The sequence below is a fragment of the Mesoplodon bidens genome, assembly GCF_964165515.1.
Source record: "Mesoplodon bidens genome assembly, chromosome: 4".
Lineage (NCBI taxonomy): Eukaryota > Metazoa > Chordata > Mammalia > Artiodactyla > Ziphiidae > Mesoplodon > Mesoplodon bidens.
In genome coordinates, this window is record NC_138160.1 from 95123793 (window position 1) to 95149144 (window position 25352).

The following is a 25352-nucleotide window of genomic DNA, read 5'->3' on the forward strand; positions in this document are numbered from 1 at the left end:
TCCTCATTTTCCCTTCCTCTCTTCTTTAACAGTCATTTCCCCTTATTTCTGTTATTAATTAACTTACATTTATTTATTCACATGGTTCCAAAATGAGTATTAAAAATAATTAAAAGTAAATAAAAAAGTAAAGTAATTAAAAGTCTCCCTTCCATCTCTCATCCCCAGCCACTCAGTTTACCTCCCTTAAGCAACACTTCTCATTAAGTTCTAGAATATTTTTTCAAAGATATTTTATGCACATACAAAGATGACTATATGTTCTTCCCATAACAAAGCTATACAATTAGTAGCATATAGAATGCCTTTTGTGTTTGTTTGTTAAACTGAGTGACTTTAAGAAAGTAGACCTGCTTTTGCTGCATCCCATAGGTTTTGGGTCGTCATGTCTCCATTGTTATTTGTTTCTAGGTATTTTTTGATTTCCTCTTTGATTTCATCAGTGATCACTTCGTTATTAAGTAGTGTATTGTTTAGCCTCCATGTGTTTGTATTTTTTTACAGATCTTTTCCTGTAATTGATATCTACTCTCATAACATTGTGGTCGGAAAAGATACTTGATATGATTTCAATTTTCTTAAATTTACTAAGGCTAGATTTGTGACCCTAGATGTGATCTATCCTGGAGAATGATCCATGAGAACTTGAGAAAAATGTGTATTCTGTTGTTTTTGGATGGATTGTCCTATAAATATCAATTAAGTCCATCTTGTTTAATGTATCATTTAAAGCTTGTGTTTCCTTATTTATTTTCATTTTGGATGGTCTGTCCATTAGTGAAAGTGGGGTGTTAAAGTCCCCTACTATGATTGTGTTACTGTCGATTTCCCCTTTTATGCCTGTTAGTATTTGCCTTATGTATTGAGGTGCTCCTATGTTGGGTGCATAAATATTTACAATTGTTATATCTTCTTCTTGGATCGATCCCTGGATCATTATGTAATGACAATGGAGACACGACGACCCAAAACCTACAGGATGCAGCAAAAGCAGTTCTAAGAGGGAAGTTTATAGCAATACAATCCTACCTTAAGAAACAGGAAACATTTCAAATAAACAACCTAACCTTGCAGCTAAAGCAATTAGAGAAAGAAGAACAAAAAAACCCCAAATTTAGCAGAAGGAAAGAAATCATAAAGATCAGACCAGAAATAAATGAAAAAGAAATGAAGGAAACGATAGCAGAGATCAATAAAACTAAAAGCTGGTTCTTTGAGAAGATAAACAAAATTGAGAAACCATTAGCCAGACTCATCAAGAAAAAAAGGGAGAAGACTCAAATCAATAGAATTAGAAATAAAAAGGAGAAGTAACAACTGACGCTGCAGAAATACAAAAGATCATGAGAGATTACTACAAGCAACTCTATGCCAATAAAATGGACAACCTGAAAGAAATGGACAAATTCTTAGAAATGCACAACATTTCAAGACTGAACCAGGAAGAAATAGAAAATATGAACAGGCCAATCACAAGCACTGAAATTGAAACTGTGATTAAAAATCTTCCAACAAACAGAAGCCCAGGACCAGATGGCTTCACAGGCGAATTCTATCAAACATTTAGAGAAGAGCTAACGCCTATCCTTCTCAAACTCTTGCAAAATATAGCAGAGGGAGGAACACTCCCAAACCCATTCTATGAGGCCACCATCACCCTGATACCAAAACCAGACAAAGATTTCACAAAGAAAGAAAAATACACCAATATCACTGATGAACATAGATGCAAAAATCCTCAACAAAATACTAGCAAACAGAATCCAACAGCACATCAAAAGGATCATACACCATAATCAAGTGGGGTTTATTCCAGGAATGCAAGCATTCTTCAATATACGCAAATCAATCAATGTGATACACCATATTAACAAATTGAAGGAGAAAAAACATATGATCATCTCAATAGATGCAGAGAAAGCTTTCGACATAATTCAACACCCATTTATGATAAAAACCCTGCAGAAAGTAGGCATTGAGGGAACTTTCCTCAACATAATAAAGGCCATATATAACAAACCCACAGCCAACATCGTCTTCAAGGTGAAAACTGAAACCACTTCCACTACAATCAGGAACAAGACAAGTTTGCCCACTCTCACCACTCTTATTCAACATAGTTTTGGAAGTTCTAGCCACAGCAATCAGAGAAGAAAAAGAAATAAAGGAATCCAAATCGGAAAAGAAGAAGTAAAGCTGTCACTGTTTGCAGATAACATGATACTATACATAGAGAATCCTAAAGATGCTACCAGAAAACTACTAGAGCTAATCAATGAATTTGGTAAAGTAGTAGGATACAAAATTAATGCCCAGAAATCTCTGGTATTCCTATACACTAATGATGAAAAATCTGAAAGTGAAATTAAGAAAACACTCCCACTTACCATTGCAACAAAAAGAATAAAATATCTAGGAATAAACCTACCTAAGGAGACAAAAGACCTGTATGCAGAAAATTATTGGACACTGATGAAAGAAATTAAAGATGATACAAATAGATGGAGAGATATACCATGTTCTTGGATTGGAAGAATCAACATTGTGAAAATGACTCTACTACCCAAAGCAATCTACAGATTCAATGCAATCCCTATCAAACGATCACTGGCATTTTTTACAGAACTAGAACAAAAAATTTCACAATTTGTATGGAAACACAAAAGACCCCGAATAGCCAAAGCAATCTTGAGAATGAAAAATGGAGCTGGAGGAATCAGGTTCCCTGACTTCAGACTACACCAGAAAGCTACAGTAATCAAGACAGTATGGTGCTGGCACAAAAACAGAAATATAGATCAATGGAACAGGATAGAAAGCCCAGAGATAAACCCACGCACATATGGTCACCTTATCTTTGATAAAGGAGGCAAGAATATACAGTGGAGAAAAGACAGCATCTTCAATAAGTGGTGTTGGGAAAGCTGGACAGGTACATGTAAAAGTATGAAATTAGAACACTCCCTAACACCATACACAATAATAAACTCAAAATGGATTAAAGACCTAAACGTGAGGCCAGACTATCAAACTCTTAGAGGAAAACATAGGCAGAACCCTCTATGACATAAATCACAGCAAGATCCTTTTTGACCCACCTCCTAGAGAAATGGAAATAAAAGCAAAGATAAACAAATGGGACCTAATGAAACTTAAAAGCTTTTGGACAGCAAAGGAAACCATAAACAAGACCAAAAGAGAACCCTTAGAATGGGAGAAAATATTTGCAAATGAAGCAAGTGACAGAGGATTAATGTCCAAAATATACAAGCAGCTCATGCAGCTCAATATCAAAAAAACAGACAACCGAATCCAAAAATGGGCAGAAGACCTAAATAGACATTTCTCCAAAGAAGATGATGTACAGATTGCCGACAAATACATGAAAGGATGCTGAACATCACTATTCATTAGAGAGATGCAAATGAATACTACAATGAGGTATTACCTCACACTGGCCAGAATAGCCATCATCAAAACAATCTACAAACAGTAAATGCTGGAGAGGGTGTGGAGAAAAGGGAACCCTCTTGCAGTGTTGGTGGGAATGTAAATTGATACAGCCACTATGGAGAACAGTATGGAGGTTCCTTAAAAAACTATAAATAGAACTACCGGGCTTCCCTGGAGCACATTGGCTGAGAGTCCGCCTACCAATGCAGGGGACACGGGTTCATGCCCCGGTCCGGGAAGATCCCACATGCCGCGGAGCAGCTGGGCCCGTGAGCCATGGCTGCTGAGCCTGTGCATCCGGAGCCTGTGCTCCACAGCAGGAGAGGCCACAACAGTGAGAGGCCCGCGTACCGCAAAAAAAAAAAAAAAAAAAAAAAAAAAGAACTACCATACGACCCAGCAATCCCACTCTTGGGCATATACCCTGAGAAAACCATAATTCAAAAAGAGTCATGTACCACAATGTTCATTGCAGCTCTATTTACAATAGGCAGTACATGGAAGCAGTCTAAGTGTCCATCAGCAGATGAATGGATAAAGAAGATGTGGCACCTATATACAATGGAATCTTACTCAGCCATAAAAAGAAATGATATTGAGTTATTTGTAGTGTGGTGGATGGACCTAGAGTCTGTCATACAGAGTGAAGTAAGTCAGAAGGAGAAAAACAAATACCGTTTGCTAACACATATATATGGAATCTAAGAAAAAAAGAATGTCATGAAGAGCCTAGGGGTAGGACGGGAATAAAGACACAGACCTACTAGAGCATGGACTTGAGGATATGGGGAGGGGGAAGGGTAAGCTGTGACGAAGTGAGAGAGTGGCATGGACACATATACACTACCAAACGTAAGGTAGATAGCTAGTGGGAAGCAGCGGCATGGCACAGGGAGATCAGCTAGGTGGTTTGTGACCACCTAGAGAGGTGGGATAGGGAGGGTGGGAGGGATTTAGGCACAAGATGGAAGAGATATGGGAACATATGTGTATGTATAACTGGTTCACTTTGTTGTAAAGCAGAAACTAACACACCATTGTAAAGCAATTATACTCCAATAAAGATGTTAAAAAAAAGTAGACCACTTTCTTAGATAGTATGTAACAATTTTACCATCTTTTTTTTAACAGCATACTATTCCATTTTGTGGACATCTCTAATTTGTTTAATCCTCTTCCCTATTAGTGGATATTGAGATTATTTCTAGTCTTTTGCTAATATACAATCAGTGCTGTAACAAAAGATCATACATGTTTGCTCTCACATGGGTAAATATGTCAATAGGACAAATTTCATCTAAGGAAATGAAATTGCATGATCAAAGAGTATGTACATTTATGACCTGATAAATTGCCCTCCCAGGGTTTATACCGATTTACACTTCCCCCTGCAATGTATGAGAGTTCCTGTTTCTCCACACCTTCACTAATATAGTGTGTTATAAAACTTTTAGGTATTGTTCAATATGACAGCTCAAAAACATGGTATCACATTTTCCTCTTATGATTAAAGTTGAGCATCTTTTTTTTATATATAGCTTTAAGAGCTATTTTTAGTTCCTTTTCCATGACCTGCTATTTGTATCCTTTGTTTATTTTTCTGTTAGGCTGCTCATCTCTTTCTTAAGGATTTATAAGAAATTTTATACAGTTGGGGAAATTAGTTTTTTGTGGTAACAGTTGTGAAGAGTTTTTGCATGGTTTGGTGTTTGTCTTTTTTATTCTCTTTGTTATAGTTTTGGCCAGGTGCAGAAAACAAAAGATTAGTGTAGTCAATCCAAAAATGTATCAGTATTTTCTTTTAAGACTCTGGTGTTTTTCTCAGAGTTAAAAGACCTTTCTTACCATAATAGAAAAGAATATGAAAAAGAAAATACATATGTATGTATAACTGAATCACTTTGCTGTACACCTGAAACTAACACAACATTGTAAATCAACTATACTTAAATAAATAAATAAATAAATAAATAAAAGGGCTTCCTTTTAGTGAGCTTGCAAAATAATTCTCACATGATTTCTTCTAACATGTTAATAGTTTCATTTTTACATCGAAATCTTTCCTCCGCCAGGAATTTTTCTTGATGTATTTGCTATGAGGCATCCTTTCAACTTTATGTTTCTCCAGATGGCTGTTTAGTTGTCCCCAAATCTTTTTTTTTTTTTTTTTGGGGGGAGCATCTCTGGCCATCCTTGGCCATTCATTATTTTTTTTTATTTTTATTTTTTGCTTTATAACAAATTTAATCAGTCATACATATACATATGTTCCCACATCCCCTCCCCTTTGCGTCTCCCTCCCACCCTCCCTATCCCACCCCTCCAGGCGTTCACAAAGCACCGAGCTGATCTCCCTGTGCTATGCGGCTGCTTCCCACTAGCTATCTACCCTACGTTTGGTAGTGTATATATGTCCAAGCTGCTCTTTCACTTTGTCACAGCTTACCCTTCCCCCTCCCCATATCCTCAAGTCCATTCTCTAGTAGGTCTGTGTCTTTATTCCTGTCTTACCCCTATGTTCTTCATGACATTTTTTTCCCTTAAATTCCATATATATGTGTCAGCATACAGTATTTGTCTTTCTCTTTCTGACTTACTTCACTCTGTATGACAGACTCTAGGTCCATCCACCTCATTACAAATAGCTCAATTTCATTTCTTTTTATGGCTGAGTAATATTCCATTGTATATATGTGCCACATCTTCTTTATCCATTCATCCGATGATGGACACTTAGGTTGTTTCCATCTCCGGGCTATTGTAAATAGGGCTGCTATGAACATTTTGGTACATGTCTCTTTTTGAATTATGGTTTTCTCAGGGTATATGCCCAGTAGTGGGATTGCTGGGTCATATGGTAGTTTTATTTGTAGTTTTTTAAGGAACCTCCATACCGTTCTCCATAGTGGCTGTACCAATTCACATTCCCACCAGCAGTGCAAGAGTGTTCCCTTTTCTCCACACCCTCTCCAGCATTTATTGTTTCTAGATTTCTTGATGATGGCCATTCTGACTGGTGTGAGATGATATCTCATTGTAGTTTTGATTTGCATTTCTCTAATGAGTAAAGATGTTGAGCATCCTTTCATGTGTTTGTTGGCAGTCTGTATATCTTCTGTGGAGAAATGTCTATTTAGGTCTTCTGCCCATTTTTGGATTGGGTTGTTTGTTTTTTTGTTATTGAGCTGCATGAGCTGCTTATAAATTTTGGAGATTAATCCTTTGTCAGTTGCTTCATTTGCAAATATTTTCTCCCATTCTGAGGGTTGTCTTTTGGTCTTGTTTATGGTTTCCTTTGCTGTGCAAAAGCTTTTAAGTTTCATTAGGTCCCATGTGTTTATTTTTGTCTTTACTTCCATTTCTCTAGGAGGTGGGTCAAAAAGGATCTTGCTCTGATTTATGTCATAGAGTGTTCTGCCTACCCAAATCATTTTTTAATATACTGTGTTTTCCCCACTGATTTGATTGTCTGCCTTTATAATCCTGTGAAATTCCCAGTGTGTTGGGTCTAGTTTGAACTTTCTGTCCTGTCCCATTGGCCTCTCTGTTATTTTATGTGCCAGTACCACATGGTTTCAATCATTAATTTGTTTAATAATCTATCAGAGCTGCTTCTTCCTATTACTGTTTCTCTTCAGAGTTTTTTTGGCTATTCTACCTATACTTACTTTCTTAACCAATACATGCCTAAATTTATTCAGAATGATTTTCAAGCACCACTATTTTGCTGAGCACTGCTGTGAATTCTCTACCAGAAAGGAAACCCAGGATATGTAAGACACTGTCCCAGATCAGACCATAGAGCTTTCAACCTCATTGAAGAGGAAAATCATATGTCAAAGGCAGCTGAGGCTTCTCCAGCTGAGCTGGCTGAGCAGAGGTCCCCATACCAGCATGTGACCTGATCACTATGTCAGACCTCTCCCACCTTCTTCCTGCTGATGACTCTCACTGCCAGTTCACCTTGGACAATGAGCTTGAAGTAGATTATGTTTGGAGTATCTGAGCAAATATAAAGCAGTTGCACTGTAAAGTTCAAGCTTGTGGTGGGATATATTCGTAGGGCATATTCTGTTATGCCTACAAGTTACTTTACTCTGGCAAAGACCATTAACCACAGCTCTAGAATTAAAGTAGATGAAACTGTCATGCTTTTGCCCTAAAATCTTTCTTCTTTTATCAACATCAAAATGATAAATGAATATAGAGATGGTTTAATGTGTCATTTTGATTACTTTAACTCCTCCACAAGTTAGCCTAAAAGAGATCATATATATATATATATTATATGGACCATATGGAATGTAATGGGAGTATTTTTACAGTTGGATTTTAACTTGACATGGAATCAGATGATGAAAAACTGTGATGTTTAGAGTGTTTTCATTTTCTGTATAGAATATTGAATACATTAACATAGCTCTGAATTTGGTAAGTATTATTTTACAGTTAATAATTGACAGCCCTCACCCTTGACTCCAAAAATAACACATTCTTTTCTTCCTACTTCACAGAAGGGCTTGACGTTCCAGCTGCCCTCCGCATTTGGGGTTCCTCAGGACTTGGCCTTGTGTCCTGTCCTCTTCATTTTCTCTAATTTTTCTTTTGATCTCATAAAACTACCTAAATACTGACACCTTCCAAATTTATTTCAATAGTCCAGACTTCTCCTCTGAGTGACTTGCATATCCTGCTGCCTACTTGGCATCTATACTCAGATGACAGTGGCCAAAATGGAACCACCCCACTCCTTGCATCCAACCCATTATATTCAGGAAGTGGTACAGACATCCACTGTGTTTGACAGAGTAGAAACTCAGTTATCTATGATTCTTTTTTTATTTTTAATCACTCCCACATTCAGCCCATCGGCAAATTCTAGCAAGATCTCCAAACTATATTTCTAGTGCACCCACTGTATTCATTTCCATGGCAACCCCTACTCACCCTGGTCTAGGTCAGGGGGGTACTAACTACAAATAATCAGATGCAATAGAACTTCCTAACTAGTATCCTCCCTTGTAATCTCTGGTTTTCCCACAGCAGTAGGATCAGACCTTTTATCTGTAAATCACATCATGTCACTCCTCTGCTTAATACCTTTCAGTGAGTTTCCACTGCACTTGGACTGAAATCCAGTCTTGACACTATGGCCAACAAGGTCTTGCATGTCTGGTCCATCTTTGGCTCTTCAAGCTCATCTCCTTTCACTCTGCCCCTTGATTGTTAACTTTCAGCCACTCTGGTGTTCTTTCATTTCCTTAAGCATGCTAAGCTTTTATAGCCCATGGCCTTTACATGTGCTATTTCCTCTGCCTAGAATGTTCTTCTCCTGGCAGTTTATATGACTGGCTTTTCTCTTTGTCCAGGTGTTGCCTTAAATGGTACTTCTCAAAATGTCTTCCCTGATGACCACATCTGCTGTCACCACCAATTTATTGTTCTTTATTTCATCTCTTATTTGTTTCCTTCATTGCAGTATCCACAGGCATAATTACTTCATTAAATTGCTTTAGGTCTGCTTTTTTGATTTTTTTCTTTCTTTCCTGGTGAAAGTTAGTTCCATGGGGCAGACTCTCTGCTATAAATCCTACTGTGTGGCTAGTACGTAGCACAGTGCCTGGCACATAGTAAGTATTCAGTACACTGAATATTTAGTAAATAAATGAATAAACAAAGGAGTAAGCAGCAATTAAGGGTAGGGATTATGTGAAAAATAGAGGAAATATTTCTTTCTTAACTTTGGCATTGAAGTATGTGCTGTGATAAAACCAAGAATTAAAATCATTTTAGGTGTTGATTAAACCCCTGATAGTAGAAAGCAACTACACGATAGAAATTTTCTCTGGGGACGTTACTGAACGTGTTATGGAATTGCAAAATTGTGCTGCTGCAATGCCTGAACATTTAATAGGATGTGTTCTGTATCAATTTGGAAAATGTCATAGATTTATCTCACTTATGTTCTGCATTAGTATTCTCATCTCCCATGAGCATGTATCATTAGCGTTAGGACCTGTCCAGTGATTAGTTAATCAATATTAACTGAGAAATAGCAAGGTAGTTCATTTTCCAAGAGTTTATTATTCTCTACTAGGTAGATGTGGATCCTTCCCTCAAGGAGCCTCACAGACAAGTAGGGGTGACAGTCTGACAAAAAAATCCTTATTGTCCTCTGTGGCAGCAGCAATACGAGGCACATACAGGGATCGTGGTGTAACAAAGGGGGGGGGGCGGTTTGCAGATTTGTCTGGGGCCTGGACAGTATCCCAAAGGAGGTGACTGTGGAATTGGTCTTAAAGGAATAAGAATTTGCTAGGTGGAAAGACTTTCCAGTCCTTAAGACAGAATGTACAAGGACATAGAGGCACAATTAAGGTAGTATGTTCTGAAATCTGCAACCAGAGGAAAATGTAAGAAGAGTAACGGGCAATGAGATTGAATAGATAGGCAAATCCAGATTGCTGAATGGGGGGCTTGGAATGGTTTTAATCTTGATGGCAAGGTTATATAATTTACGTTTTCAGAAGGTCATTGGAGGATGGAGGTTGGCTTCCAGTAGGAGGAATCTGGTGGTGGAGATAAAAGGCAGGGAAGAGATCACCTAGGAAAGTACAGAAAGAAGAGTCAGAGATGGACCTCAGTAGAGCAGGGGCACTTGGATGGGGAGGAGGAAGGTGCCTTTTAAGGAAACTGAGATGGGTTCTTTAGCATGGCGGCAGATGAAAAAAGCAATATGTCACATAAGCCAAGAAAAAAGATCTTTTTTAGGAAGGAAGGAGTGATTTATATCAGACAGATCAAGTGAGATAAAAATTAAGATGGAAGGACCAGATCTCATAATTAAGGTATTTTGAGTGACCCTTAGCAAGAGCTATATTGGTGGGGTGATGAGGACAGAAGCCCCATGGGGGTGTTGAGGCCTGAAAGAAAAGTGAAAAAATGAACACCGCTTAGGGCAGACATAGAGCCAGTGGGGGTCCTTGTTTGTTTGTGTTGCTTTGATTTTAATGAACAGTACAGATTTGAACTTGCTTGTATACTCTGCTGAGAGGGAGAAAGCACAGGAACTAGGCTGTCAGTGCAGGAGAACTGGGTTTTCATGTAACATTGCTTTAAATAGGTGGAACAAAAGAGAAGGGAAATAAGGAGAAAAGGTGAGATGTGCATGAGTTTGTGGCTGAAGTCTAAAATAGAGATATTTCTGATACTGGGGGAAAGTGTACTGACAGGGGAACAAAATTGGCTCTAAAGGAGAAAGATGATTGTTCAGGGCAGAAGCTCTAGGGAGCTGGGGCATGATCACAGGGATGCTAAGGGTTCAGCTGAGTTTGAAGGCACAGGCATGTGGTGACCCCAGCCCACCTGCAGGTCTTAGATGTAAAGTTACCAGGGCAGGTCCACCAGAATATAAAGGAGAAGGCTGCTGAGAATACCGATGACATAATGGTTGAAGTGATGGTAAAGAATAGAGAGAACCAGCCTAGTTAGGGAAGTGAACAGAGGGGTCAATGAAAAGGGGCCTGGAAAAAGAGAGTAGCCTGAGGTCAGAGGAACAAGCGCTCTCTAAGTGATGGGAGGAGGGCCAGGCCTAGAAAGACATGAGACTGGAAGTAATATTTGAGAATTATACATTTCTTTACCACTCACCTGGGAAGGTACTCATTCTGCACTTAAGCTGCTGTTGCCCAGAATGGTGTGGGCAAAGCCTGTCTTGGAATTGTGCTCAGCCGGAGCCTTGGTGCTTGGTACTTCTTTTGGGGGTGGATTTGATGTTTTGCCAAGTCGTTCAGAGCCATGTTTGGTGAAGAAAGTAGACAAACTGGGTAATACCATTTTCAGTAGAAATGGAAATGTAGATTTAAATAACAATACTGTTTTTCTTACGTGACTTATACTAGGCCCTGATAGCAGTTAACAAAGAGAGCCGTGATAGCATCTCTAGAATATACAGAGCCTCTCAAAGGAACTAGTTGGAGGGATACATTCTTTTGGACATAAACACCTTAAAATATTTTGGGGTCACATTCCTTTAGAGTTATAAAGTACCCAGTAAATACTTACTGATATAAAGTTTAGAAGATGTCTACCATTATTTCTATACAATCTTTTGTATATCTTTATTAATGAAACCCTTTATGCCAACGTGGTATTGAAAGTGGTGAACTGAACAGGAATATTTATATAGCCAACTTGGCAGCTTTATTTATGATCTGTTGCTTTATTGGACACTGGAAAATCTAATTTGTACTGTCTGTTAGCATTTATTTATCAAACACTTTGAGGTCCCTAGATAAAAAGATATAATAAAGGCATACCCAAAGCCATTATGTTGCCATAACTTAATTTGTTAAAATTTTGACAAGAGATTCTGCTTATTCTCTAACTTTTTGAAGTACCAGAAAGAAGTGATCATTTTTGTCCTCAAATTCCTGTCCTTGCAAAGTAGCGTTGATGGCAGTGTTTGAACAACAGCATGGGCAGTAGCTATGACCTGCAGAATAATTATCCTAGAATGGGAATTTGTAACCATTTAAGTGGTGGGAAAATGACTCTTTTTTGACCCTACAGGATCAGAGATCATAGAATCTAGTCATCCTGGGGGTCTGCTCAGCCGACTTCCTTTGCGACTCACTTACCTGAGAACACACTGTTCTCACTTGAGTTGCTTTCATCTCATGCTTTCTACATAAGTTGGCTACTTACCAAAAGGCAAAGAATATGTCATCTTTCTCAGTGGGGGAGCACTGTCAGCATTCTGGGCAGACAGGTCTTTTTTGTGCGTGGGACTCTTAGAATCGCAGCCTGCTTGGCACCGCTGGCTTCCTGGCTCTAAATGCCAGTAGCCTTCACAAGTCACTGAGGCAGTCAGAAATGTCACCACACATTTCCAGATGCCTTTGGTTGTTTATGGACTAGAGCCTGGGGGACTTGTTTACTGAACAACCAGCGAAGACAGGAAACATTCTTTTCTGTTCCTTTTATGGTCGGTCGGTCTATCTATCTATCTATCTATCTATCGTCTATCTATCTCCTTTTTCTTTCTTTTCTTTTTGTTTTCTTTCATTGTGGAGTGAAGAATGACAGAAATAGGAAAAAGGAAACTGAGAAAGAAAGATGGAAAACAAATTAATAATCCAAGGGAAGGCTATGGGAGAGCAGAAGAAAAGAGAAAAAATAGAGCAGGAGCGAGGAAGCTGGAAGAAATGTTTTTGCCACATTTGACTATGGTCCCTTGTGATTTCCTCTCGGAAGCCAAGAATAAGATTTCCTTTAAGAACACTCAGACATTGTTGCATTATAGGGTATAATTGATTGCAGAGGCACTGTAAATAGATTTCACTGAGAATATGACTAGAATTGTGCAAGGTTTAGATCCAGACCCTGAAAGAGGAGAGCAAACTTGTTATAAGGCAAGTCCTTCTGACTTCATCTAAGGAGGAGATACATTACTGACAGGCCCAAGCCCCTTATTTTAAAATGATGTCACTAACGTGATTGTCCAGGGGCACGGACTCCAAAATATCTTTGGCTCCTGTATAGCAAGTTTGTAATTTTAATTGTTAACAAAATAAAGTTCTCCTTTTGTGCCAATACCATTTTCTTAAAATAGTGTACCTGGCTAGCATTTATTTATTTATTATTTTAAATTTTATTTATTTATTTATTTATCTATTTATTTATTTTTGGCTGCATTGGGTCTTCATTGCTGCACGCGGGCTTTCTCTAGTTGCGACGAGTGGGGGCTACTCTCCGTTGCGGTGCGTGGGCTAGCATTTAGAAGTTATGACCTAGAGCTCGCCATGATTGCTAAAAGTCACCTGTTATGTATTTTAAAAATCTGCACTAACACTTGTGGACCATTCATGCCATACTGAAGCTGATTTTCTACTTTATTTTTTCAGTTGTTCATGGTGGACAATGGAGCAGATGACTGGAGAATAGCCATGACTTATGAGCGTATTTTCTTCATCTGCTTGGAAATACTGGTGTGTGCTATTCATCCCATACCTGGGAATTATACGTTCACATGGACGGCCCGGCTTGCCTTCTCCTATGCCCCATCCACCACCACCGCTGATGTGGATATTATTTTATCTATACCAATGTTCTTAAGACTCTATCTGATTGCCAGAGTCATGCTTTTACACAGCAAACTTTTCACTGATGCCTCTTCTAGAAGCATTGGAGCACTTAATAAGATAAACTTCAATACGCGTTTTGTTATGAAGACCTTAATGACTATATGCCCAGGAACTGTACTCTTGGTTTTTAGTATCTCATTATGGATAATTGCCGCATGGACTGTCCGAGCTTGTGAAAGGTAAGTTTGTTTCTTTTCCTGAGAACATAATTTGTCTTATGGTGTCCTTGAAAGTGGGAGAAAGAACACATTTTAGACTAGAGGCATGTAGAGACTCACTTTTGAAAATCTGGGGTTCTCTAATGGGCTTCTTTTAAATGAGTGCGACAGAACTTTTCTTAAGATACCTTGCATACAGCAATGTCTTGATGATTATGTATTTTCTTTTCTAATTTAATCAGTTTTCAGTAGAGGGCTGCCTTTATAATCCTTGTCAAAACTTGGAGACCTACAAATTGCATAGGAGACTTCCATCAGAAACATTTGTTTAATGGTAATACTGAATCATTTTGGCACCTCTTTGGTTATAGTATTGATTATTGTTGAGACAGAAATCCAGTGGAAAAGTGGGGATGCAAGATGTCTGAACTTTAGGGAATGTCTCAAAGTGGTTTGTTGATTGTAGTGCTATTTATAATAGTGTTCATGTGATTACTGATAAGGGGCTTATATGTGTATATTTGGTCTTATTGACCTCTCAACAGTTAGTGAAAAGAGACTGTGTGTACTTGTTTTTTTGTCTGAAGAGCTCTGGTGGTGTAGAGCCTAGACTGTCTCAGAACTCAGGAACTGTTCAGTGAGTCTAGGTTAATCAGTTAGAGCACCTGTGATGTTCACCTTGCCATTTAACAAACAAGCAAAAATAGATTTGTTACGTAAACAGGAGGAACTCTATCATAATGAGGGGGGAACCTCTTGTGACCTTGGTGAAGAAAATTCCAGTTGAAATTAGCAATAGACATATAGGAATGACTTAGGAGTTTATAGAACTGTTAAGTATTAGGATGTTGGTGTTTGTAGTAGCTAGGTATTTTTAAATTTAGTTTTTGAAAATCAAACATTCAGATACACACACACAAATAGTTTAACAAAGGAAATATCTGTATGAGAATTGTTGCAAAAATAGCAAACTCAGAACACACCTCACCCATATCTACTTTCCAGAAGCAATCACTTTAAATTTCTTTAGCCATTTCTTTAGTAATTGCTTTCCATATTTCTAAATGGCATTGCTTATTTGCTACCTTTAGACTTTTCATCTAGATTTTTAAGGAAGTTGGAGTTTTAGTTTTCTTTCACTTTCATGTACACACTTTCCCGACTCTACCCACCAAAAAAGTAATTTTTCTTCTCAGTAAGTTATGTAAATACCAATAATCTATATTGCATATTTACATTATTATGACTATGAGAACTGCACTTGTAGTTGAACTATGTAGTATATTATAAACATTTTGCCTTTTCTGCACATTTTTAAAATTTTCTCTGGAATTAATAATTGCCTCTTTTTATTTGCTCAGTTTTCTATATTGGATTTATATATTGGGGAAAATCTATCCATTTCACCTTGAACTTGAATTTCTGGATACTTTGTAAACTCCATCGTATTGGGGATTTCCTTTGCCTTGTTTGTATGTTGAGTACCTTTTTTCTTGAACCTCATTTCTCCCTCTTTCTTTATTTATTCCCTCATTTTGGAAACTCCATCTTCCAGTAGCTTCTGAGGAAAGGTACTGGGTGAGAGAGATATTTTTTGAGAACTTGCAGGTATGGCAGCATTCATTCTTGTCTCTTGCTTCATTGATCACTGGGCTGGATAGAAAACTCTAGATTGAAAAGCACTTTCTCACAGAATATTGAAGACTTCATTTTCTTCTGGCATCCAAGGTCCAGCAGTCTGATACTATTCTCATTTTTTAATCCCCCCCTTTTTTTTTCTGGAAGCTTTTAGAATCAGTGATCTAAAATTGCACGAGGGTATATCATGGTGTGATTCTATTTTAATCCAGTGGGCCTGTTCAATCTTGGAATTAATTTCCTTCAGTTCTTGGAAATTTTCTTGAATTATTTAATGATTTTTGTTCCTGTTTTTTTGTTTATGGGTATTGGCCCTCCTCTATTAGTTTTTTCTTATTTCCTTCTGTATTGTCTTCCATCTCTGTTTTCCCTTCATATATGGAGGATAACCTCAATTTATCTTTCAAACTCTTTCTTTTGGAATTTTATTTCTTCTTTACTGTGTATTAATTTTCAAAGCCTCATATTTGATCCTCAAATGCCCATTTTTTAAACTAGCATCATGGTTTCTTTTCATAGATGTACTGTTTTATTTCTCTAGATATATTAATGATAATGTTTGAAATTTTTCCCTTTGTATATTTTTTGTTTCCCCAAAGATGTATTTTTCTGGGGTTTGTTTTGTTTGTTTGTTTTTGGTTTTGGCTTCTGTCTGTTTTAGAAGCTTTCCTTAAGTATTTAAGTAACCTTAGCTGTCCACTCATACTTAAGATTGAGGCACTAAAGACCTGATTAGAAGCTTTCTGTACACATCTAGAACTGTCAACTGTGGACTTCACTACAGGGTAATTTGGGTGGGTGCATGGAACACCGGTTTCAGTATCTTTACATATTTTTATTTTTCTCTGAACAATCCAGCTGGCTCATGGGAAGTGTTTTTTACTGTCCTGCCATGAAAGTGGATGCTTGGGTGGCAGTGTTCTGGGAACTGAAAGATGGGGCAAAGAAGGGGTCTCAGCAGTTAATATGTGAACATGTATTTATCTTCCTAGTTGCAATGGAATAGGCTTACTCTCTCCAGTGCTTAACGCCCTGCAGTCAGCCCATAGACCTTGTGTTTTACCTCTCCAGACAATATATCTGCAGACATCTTCCTAGTTGCAATGGAATAGGCTTACTCTCTCCAGTGCTTAACGCCCTGCAGTCAGCCCATAGACCTTGTGTTTTACCTCTCCAGACAATATATCTGCAGACTTCTTCCAGGTTGGCAAAAGGCATTACCAGTTACACAGAGTGGAAGAGGGAATGTAGATGTCTAACTGCTTTTATGCAGTATTTGAACCTGTCCTCACGTTGAAAGCTCTGTCATTTATCTCCTCTTATAGAGGTACTGGTGCCGAGAATTCCTGAGTCTTTGGTGTGTGTGTGTAGGCAGGGGCAAGGTTGCTGGTTCTCAGTGCAAATATGGTTGCTTCCTGACTTTTCCCCACTGCTGGTCTAGAATTCTCTTTTTTCAAGCTATCACTGGTCAGTTGGCTTTCTAGCTACTTTATTACCGTCTTGTCACTCATAACCCCTGTGGGGTTGTGCTTTTTTTTTTGTTTTCTAGTCATTTTAAGGGGGTCTAGGGAGGGAGCTGAGGCCAGCATGTTTGGTGAGTCCACCTGCTTTTATGAGAAATTTTGTAGTGACTAGTGTTTAATATTATGTACCTGAATCTTTTTTAGAACTTCTCTACATAAATATGCCATTTGAGATTTTAAAGTTTTTCCTTTTAAAGAAAGGTAGACTGCTTATGGTAATGCTTTGTTTCCTAGTAATCATGGTATTTAGAGGCTTGTCATATTTTCTGGAGCAGCTGTACCTATAAAGTTTCAAGAATAAATATGGAAAACCTTAGTTGATATACCTATTTAGTTTATGAAGATTACTCTTCCTTAAATGTTGTGCATAACAACATAACAATGGAGATAAAAGCATAATTGAACAACACATACACTTATATGGGTGGTCCCTAGTGCATCTGCTTCCCAAGGGCCAATTCAATAACACAGCTTCAAAATCGTGCACATTTCATTCATTTTCTTTTCAAAATCGTTCATCTTAGCTTTTTAACCCATTGTCCCTAAACACAGAAAGCCTGAGGCAAGCTGTGCCAAACCTTCTCACAACCCAAAGTATGTGTGCTTTTTAACGTGCTGAGATTGTTAGATGATGGATCATCCTTGTTTTCATATAAAAAGGCACGAGAAAGTGAAAATTCTCTGTTTCATATCAAGAATGAGAGTCTGCAGCCAACAGTTACCTAAAGGGAAAAAATCCATGGGTTGGGGAAGGGAAAGAGCCCACAGCCATGACTGGGACAATCATGGGATTTAGTCCCAGTAGTGCAATTTAGGGGCTCAGTGACCTCGGGTCAACCAGCTTGCTTCTTTTTGCCTTGGATTCTTCATTGCAAACTACATGGATTGACAAGCTTTTCTCTTCCAAAGATAATATATTATAATTGTACAAGTGTTGAGAAGAAAATCATTCACCAGCATTGTGATAGTAGGAGATTTTCCACATTCTGTTTTTCATTAAACTTCCCATTTTGCTGCACACAATCTCTAGACTGTAATGTGTAAGATACAAAGATATTTTTTAAATTTGCTTTGTTTTTCCAAGTTAATTTTGAACATGTGTAGCCTGCATCTTTCACTTCCTTAGATGTTTACTCTCTGGCCTTCCTTCTGGCCATCCATCCTTCTCTCCTTCCTTCCTTTCCTTTGTGAAATCTGCAATACTTAAATATAATACACAACTCACTTATTATTTGGTTTGGAATTTGGATTTGAATGAGCTCCACCAGGTCCATCTTTGATTCATCCAAATATTCCCTATAAAGGGGGATTCACACCTGACAGAAATTCTCTTCTTAGTTTATTAGAATAACTCTAAAAATATTTTTTAAAGGAGAGATTTTGAGAGAAAGAGAGAAAGGCAGATGGCTTTCTGGAGCAGTTTGTTTTGCAAAACTATCTGTCTCCGTCTACTGAGCACAGCACATCTAGAGGTTTCTGGAAAATATTCTCCACTAATGAGGAGGGCATCCTATAGGAGGCATCTATTCCTGATGGTATTACTTTCCCTGGCAGATCATGTACCTCTGATTTACCTATAAGTTATAAGAACTCTTTTTTTTCTTTTCTTTTTCTTTCTTTTCTTTTTTCCCTCCCTCCCTTCCTTCTCCCTTTCTCCCTTTCTCCCTTCCTTCCTTCCTTTCCCCCTCCTTCCCTCCCTCCCTCCCTTTCTTCCTTCCTTCCTCCCTTCCTTCCTTCCTCCCTTCTTTCCTTTCTCCCTCCCTCCCTTCCTCCCTCCCTCCCTTCTTCCTTCCATCTCCCTCTCTCTCTCCCTCTCTCTCTCTCTCTCTTTCTCTTTCTCTCTTTCTCTCTTTGATAAGAGGAAGCAGAGCAGGAAGTGTCTGACATTATTTCTGTGCCCTACACTTGTCAGGAGGAGGCTGCCCCAGACCAGATTACAATATCCCTTCTCTCTCTGATTCTGGTCTGGCCTTGTGTTGAGGTGACATCAGGCCTGCAAAGAACACTCCCTTTTGAAGCAGGCTGGGAAGTGTGGCCTGAGGCTGTTCAGGAGAAACTTCAGGAACATTTATATTTTAGAAGAAGTCTGACTTCCAGAGCTTGTGGTCCTGAAAATTGGGAATTACCCTATCCTGACCTAATCTTTTTGAGGCTTCGCTGGCTCTGTAAAGATGGCATAGGTGAATTGTTCATCCCAAAGTGTGTTTCACTGGACACTGTTTCGGAGGAAGGTTGGTAGCTGTTTTACAAGGGGTAGGACTGGATACCATGGGCCAGTGCTGTATTACATAAAGAAGAGTGTTTTGTTTTTTCCCTTTTTACTTCTCAGAGCATTTAATATGTGAATGTGCATTGAGAATATCCAAGAGGGGAGAAGAACATTTGTTTAGCCAACATAGTACTATGTCAACACTGAAGTTTCCAAAGGTTATAGAAAGGGGTTGTAACTTTCTATACAGTTTGAAAATTTTTAGAAATGTTTCTTGGTTCAATATATTCTTTTTATTTTTCTACAAGTTTTATATTGTGGGGAGGAGCCAACTTTAGGATGGAGAGGAAGAAGGGGAAAGAAAGGCAAACTGGGAGCTTCGTTGGCAATGTTACCAAGCAGAAAAGTGACATTGTAGAAATGTGTAATAAACTAGGCATGCTGGCACTGTTTCTGTGTCTGGAAAAGATTCCTTTAGTTAAGACATTAGTAGCTAAAAACACTCTTTTTATTCATCTCATTGTTTTAATCTAAGAACATTTGTGTGCATTAACTAATAGAGTAAATTTTCTAAAAATGACTTAAGAATGCTTTGCTTTTTTTTCAAAGTGGGAAAATTAGAGAAGCAAACAGTGAAATTTATTTTGAATAGCTTCTAGTAATCTAAACTGCATTTTAGGTGGATTAAGAATAAATTCTTTCCATCACTAAAAACAGATGAAAACATATTTGGTATTTCTTTTTTAAATTTTCCAAGGCAACCTGAGGAGTGGAGTTTGAATTGTGTTTAGAATCTACTATTCAGTGTCTTAAAAGCATGTTTCATTTCTTCCGTTAACCAATTTAGCCTTTTTTTAAAAATTCTGTCACTAATGGTCACATTGCATTCTTATTAATTGCTTGGAAGGTGATTTCTGAAATGCAGTTGAAACTTATTTTATTATAACATAGAATGTTATATCCTATGTCAAATCATGCCCCATAATGAAACTTTATACACCATATATTTCATATAAAATAGCTGTTTTTAGCACAAGAATTGGTTATGTCTTCAGACATCAGTATTATGAAGGAGGCCTTGCTAAGGAAAGTCCTTGTAGGATTAGAATATCTTATTTTGTAACTAAACAGCTTTTTATACTTTTAACACCAATTCATAGAGGACATCTGATTTAGGCCTCCATTTTCTATTGAATGTGGGCCCTGAATATCATCTAAATTTTGTACATACTAAGGTAAAATGAATACCCTTATTCCTGAGAATCAATAAAGCCAAATTATAGAATGGTAGTTATTTACATCTAGGAAATTAATTAACCATTGTGGTGGTTACCATTTTATAAGTAGGTGTGAACCTGTTACTCTCAAATCATATACATTGTGACTTCCTCTATATAGAGGCCAATTTTACATAAAACTGAACTTTAAGTTTCAATATGTGATAAACTATTTAGGATGATTAAATGATGTAAGTTCTAATTTTCAAGTTTCTCGTTTCAAAAAAGTTTTCATTTGCTTTATTTTTTTAATGTGATATAAGCCAGTTTTTCAAGAAGGAGAGGTAGCTGGGATCTGAAAGTTTCATTTGTTCTATTTATTTATTTTTTTATTATTTATATAGGATCACATGTAGGGGGATGCGAAATGAGAGGCTACACTTTTAGAACACGAGCTTGTTTTCTTGATCTGCCATCTATGATTTATTTTTTACATTTTTAGGAGACTCACTCAAAGGCCCACCCTTTTTCAAGCCCTGATCCCCAGAGATGCCTCATTTCCTGTTGATTTACTTAAATTTGAAGCATGTTACTTGTCATCAAGTTTCTTCAGTAGTTGTAAAAGTAGTCATAAACTATGCATCCTGCTGGCACCTTGATTTATTACAGTATCCTGGATAATTAGATTATTTCTTACCACTTCAAGTTTCAGCTGTTGCTAGGTAAAGTCTACGCATTTCATCAATGTGTTTGTAATTTGTGGATGATGGTCATGTAATACCTTGTAAACTTATACTTCCAGGGTCTGATTCGTATATACAGATGTAGCATTTTCAGGCCCATAAATGAGTCACAACTTTAAAATGGGCCCTTTCAAGTTATAAAAGTCTGCAGTTTGAAAGCATTCATCATGCATCTGTGCCTTGCAAAGCATCGGTGCTCAATGTAATGTTTGCCAAATAAATTGGTTGTTAAAGTCTTACAGAAAGCAAGCCAGTACTCTCTCAAGAGTGATTTTCTCTTCATTCCTATGTAGATAGGGTTTGTTTTTTGGTCTACCTCCTGAGACAACAATAAGGATTAATATTTGTTGGCAAGATGCTTTGAGATTCTGTTTCCATGAGTACAGTTTGAAAATACCAGCAATGGTTATGTTCAAGCAGAAAAAGTGAGAAGCCAAACAGCTTAGAAATCCAACTTCGTTGACCTAGTCTGTTCATCACAGTCCTCCCATCCTGACATCCATGCCAATGTCCAGATTTTATGCAGTATGGGTTCTGAGAGTCTTCCCACTTTGGAAAACCCTTTAGGTCATCCATATAGTACATTACACAGGGTGTGTGTATGCAGTTCTGGGCAGCGTCCTCCTTCTCTCCAGCTTCAGAATGACTGTGCCAGATAAAAAGAAAGAACATAAAGTCTAAATGTAGATGTCCCAACATTCAAGCTATTTTGTCTTTAAGAAAATTAATATATGTCTTAGACATCAATGGGGCTTGATTGGCAAAAACTCAAGTGTTCCCTACTTGCCTGCCTGAAGGATTTTCTACGTTCTGTTTCTTTTTAAAGCTTATATCCTTTATTTTTTAGTTGTATCTTCCTTTTAAATTTAATTTTTATTTTATATTAGAGTATAGTGGATTTACAATATTGTGTTAGTTTCAGGTGTACAGCAAAATGATTCAGTTATACATATATATATATCCATTCTTTTTCAGATTCTTTCCCCATATAAGTTATTAGAGAGTATTGAGTAGAGTTCCCTGTGCTTTACAGTATGTCCCTGTTGATTAACTATTTTATATATAGTAGCGTGTATATGTACATCCAAACTCCTAGTTTATCCCTCCCTCCCACCTTTCCCCTTTGACAAGCATAAGTCTGTTTTCAAAGTTTGTGAGTCTGTTTCCGTTTTGTAAATAAGTTCATTTGTATCTTTTTTTAAGATTCCACCTATGAGTGATAGGTGGAATCTCTGTCTGTCTTACTTCACTTAGTATGATAACCTCTAGGTCTACCCATGTTGGTGCAAATGGCATAATTTCATTCTTTTTTATGGCTGAGTAGTATTCCATTGTATATACGTACTACATCTTCGTATCCCTTATATCATTTATTTTTAATGCTACTGTATTGAAAAACAGCACTAGAATAACAAGAAATTGAAGAACAAAAAGTGCCTTTATATGTGATAAAATGTACAAATTTTGAACATTTATAGAGTTTGGACAAATCTGCCTTCCATTATAATGTTAAACTTTTATAGCCTTAGTACAGTTCAGTGGGCTTGCTTAGTGTTATGAGAATTCAGTTAGGGAATGAGGTGGGTGTTAGAATTGTATCCCAAAGCTGGTGTTGTGGTATAGAGCACAAGCTGTTCACAGGAGGGCTGCTTGGCTTGACTCCCTTCAGAGGGACTGGATGAACTGTGTCCCTCCTGCTTGCCAACCTGCCTGACCAGAATCTGGTCTATTGATGCTTCCTGAGGCCCCGCAGAGGGGATTGTCAATCCTTGAATTCCCCCAGTCTGCCATGTTCAGCCCTGTTTTGTCCCTGATTCAGAATCCCATGGATTAATAAATAGTCTGATCACTGCCAAATTCCTAGGGATGTTGGAAAAGGCCCAGTCATCAAATATTTAAACATAGTATGGTGGCAAAGTCAAAGCCATTTTGAGTACATGGCCATTATTCAATAAATGTTGGGTGAATAAATAAAGGAATAAGAAAACTTCACACAGAGTTCCACCATAATTTTTGGCTAAAGTGTAAAAAGAAAAGAGGATTCTTATCATGCTTGTGGGTTTCTTTTTTTAACAACTTTATTGTGGTGTAATTTATATACATATTTTAATTGTACAATTCAATAGTTGTTAGTAATTGTTTACACCTATACAGTCATCACCACTATTGAGTTTTAAAACAGTTTCATCACCCTCCCCAAGATCTTGTTCCCATTTACATTAAGTCCCTGCTCCCTCCAGTTCCAGGCGACCACTGATATGCTGTCTGTCTCCATAGATAGGCTTTTCTGAGTGTTTCATAGAAGTGGAATCAGATAATATGTAGTTTATTTTTGCATCTGGCTTCTTTTACTTAAAGATTTTAATGTTCAGCCACGTTATATAGTATGTATATAGTTTGTTCATTTTTACTGATGAATAGTATTCTGCTGTCAGAATAAGCCACATTTTGTTCATACATTCACCAACTGATCCACATTTAGTCCCTGTTAGGGGCTATTATGAATAGGATTGCTGTGAACTTTGGTATAGAAATCTGTGTATGAACATATATCTTTGTTACTCTTAGGTAAATGCTTAAGAATGGCTGCAGCATTTTACATTCCCACCAGCAATCAGTAATATATGAGGGTTCCAATTTCATCACATTTTGACAACATTGTCAGTCATATACATATATATGGATATATAACACTGTCAGTCATATATATATGTGTGTGTGTGTGTGTGTGTGTGTAGTTTATATAATTATATAACCATTCTAGTATAAAGTGGTATCTTATTGTGGTTGTAATTTACAGTTCTCTAATGACTAATGATGATGAACATTTTTCTTGCAGTCATTAGCCATTTGTGTGTCTTCTTTGGCAAAATGTCTATTTAAATACTTTGCCCATTTTTAAATTGGGTCATTTATCTTATTAAATTTTAAGAGTTCTTTATATATTCTAGCTACCGTTTCTTTATCAGGTATATGTTTTGCAAATATTTTCTGTGACTTGTCTTTTCATTTTCATTCCTATTTTTTTGAACATGGTGAAGCCATGTATACTTGCCTTTCTCTAAATCAGCCTTGTCTCCCAAAGCCATACAAGAAGAAAGCCACCTACACACACATAAGGGTCTGTGAACTCTTTGAAGAGACTTGACTCCCTTAAGTTTGCCGCTTCATATGCTTCTCCTTCCTGCCCTTTTCCTACCCTGAAGTCTTGCTTTTCTAGTAACCACTATTTTCTAGTAACAGGAAGAGAGGAAGAAGCAAGGGAGATGGTTTTTCAGCTCAACTACCTTTGTAGTTCTTACATTGCTTTGATGATTGTATTACTATGAAAAATTAAGTCCAGACACTATCTGTCATTTTTACACTTAGGGTGAAGATGTTCCTGATTTGCGTCCCACAGGGATACTTAAGATTCTTCCCTCCCTCCCCCAGTTGAGGCAATAATTTTTTTTTTTTTTTGCGGTACGTGGGCCTCTTACTGTTGTGGCCTCTCCCATTGCGGAGCACAGTCTCCGGACGCGCAGGCTCAACGGCCATGGCTCACGGGCCCAGACGCTCCGCAGCATGTGGGATCTTCCTGGACTGGGGCACGAACCCGTGTCCCCTGCATCGGCAGGCGGACTCTCAACCACTGCACCACCAGGGAAGCCCAAGGCAATAATTTGATTTAATTGATCCACAGCTCTCTTCATGACCAAGGGCAAACATTTATAACATGTCTGACCCCATTTTAGGCATGAAGGTAGAGACTGTTAAAAACCAAGCTCCCGGGCTTCCCTGGTGGCGCAGTGGTTGAGAGTCCGCCTGCCGATGCAGGGGACACGGGTTCGTGCCCCGATCCCGGAAGATCCCACATGCCGCGGAGCGGCTGGGCCCGCGAGCCATGGCCGCGGAGCCTGTGTGTCCGGAGCCTGTGCTCCGCAACGGGAGAGGCCACAGCAGTGAGAGGCCCGCGTACCGCAAAAAAAAAAAAAAAAAAAAAAAAAAAAAAAAAAAAAAACCAAGCTCCCTCTCTTCTTTGTGTAACCTCGCTAGATTTTATGACAGTCCACAGTCATGACTTTGGAAGAGTGATGCTCTAGCCATGGGCTACCTGACCAGATGACACTTGTTTGACTAGCCTTCATAGGGCGCTTTGTATCACAGTGACAGGATGTCATAGTAAAAATCACAGGGACATGGCAATTGATATTTGACACTCAGTATTTCACATTGGCTCAGGGGCAAAAGATTTTTGAGTGACTAGTACCTAAAACCTTTGTGTTC

At 38.0% G+C, this 25352-nt stretch overlaps 1 protein-coding gene across 1 annotated transcript in view; it reads left to right on the plus strand.

Annotated features, from left to right (window-relative positions):
* Positions 1-25352, plus strand: part of KCNN2 (potassium calcium-activated channel subfamily N member 2) — a 196246-nt gene that overhangs the window by 33469 nt on the left and 137425 nt on the right. Inside the window, exon 3 of the mRNA XM_081231100.1 lies at positions 13359-13777. Coding sequence (XP_081087226.1) covers positions 13359-13777 — 419 coding nt within the window. The remainder of the gene's footprint in view (positions 1-13358; positions 13778-25352) is intronic.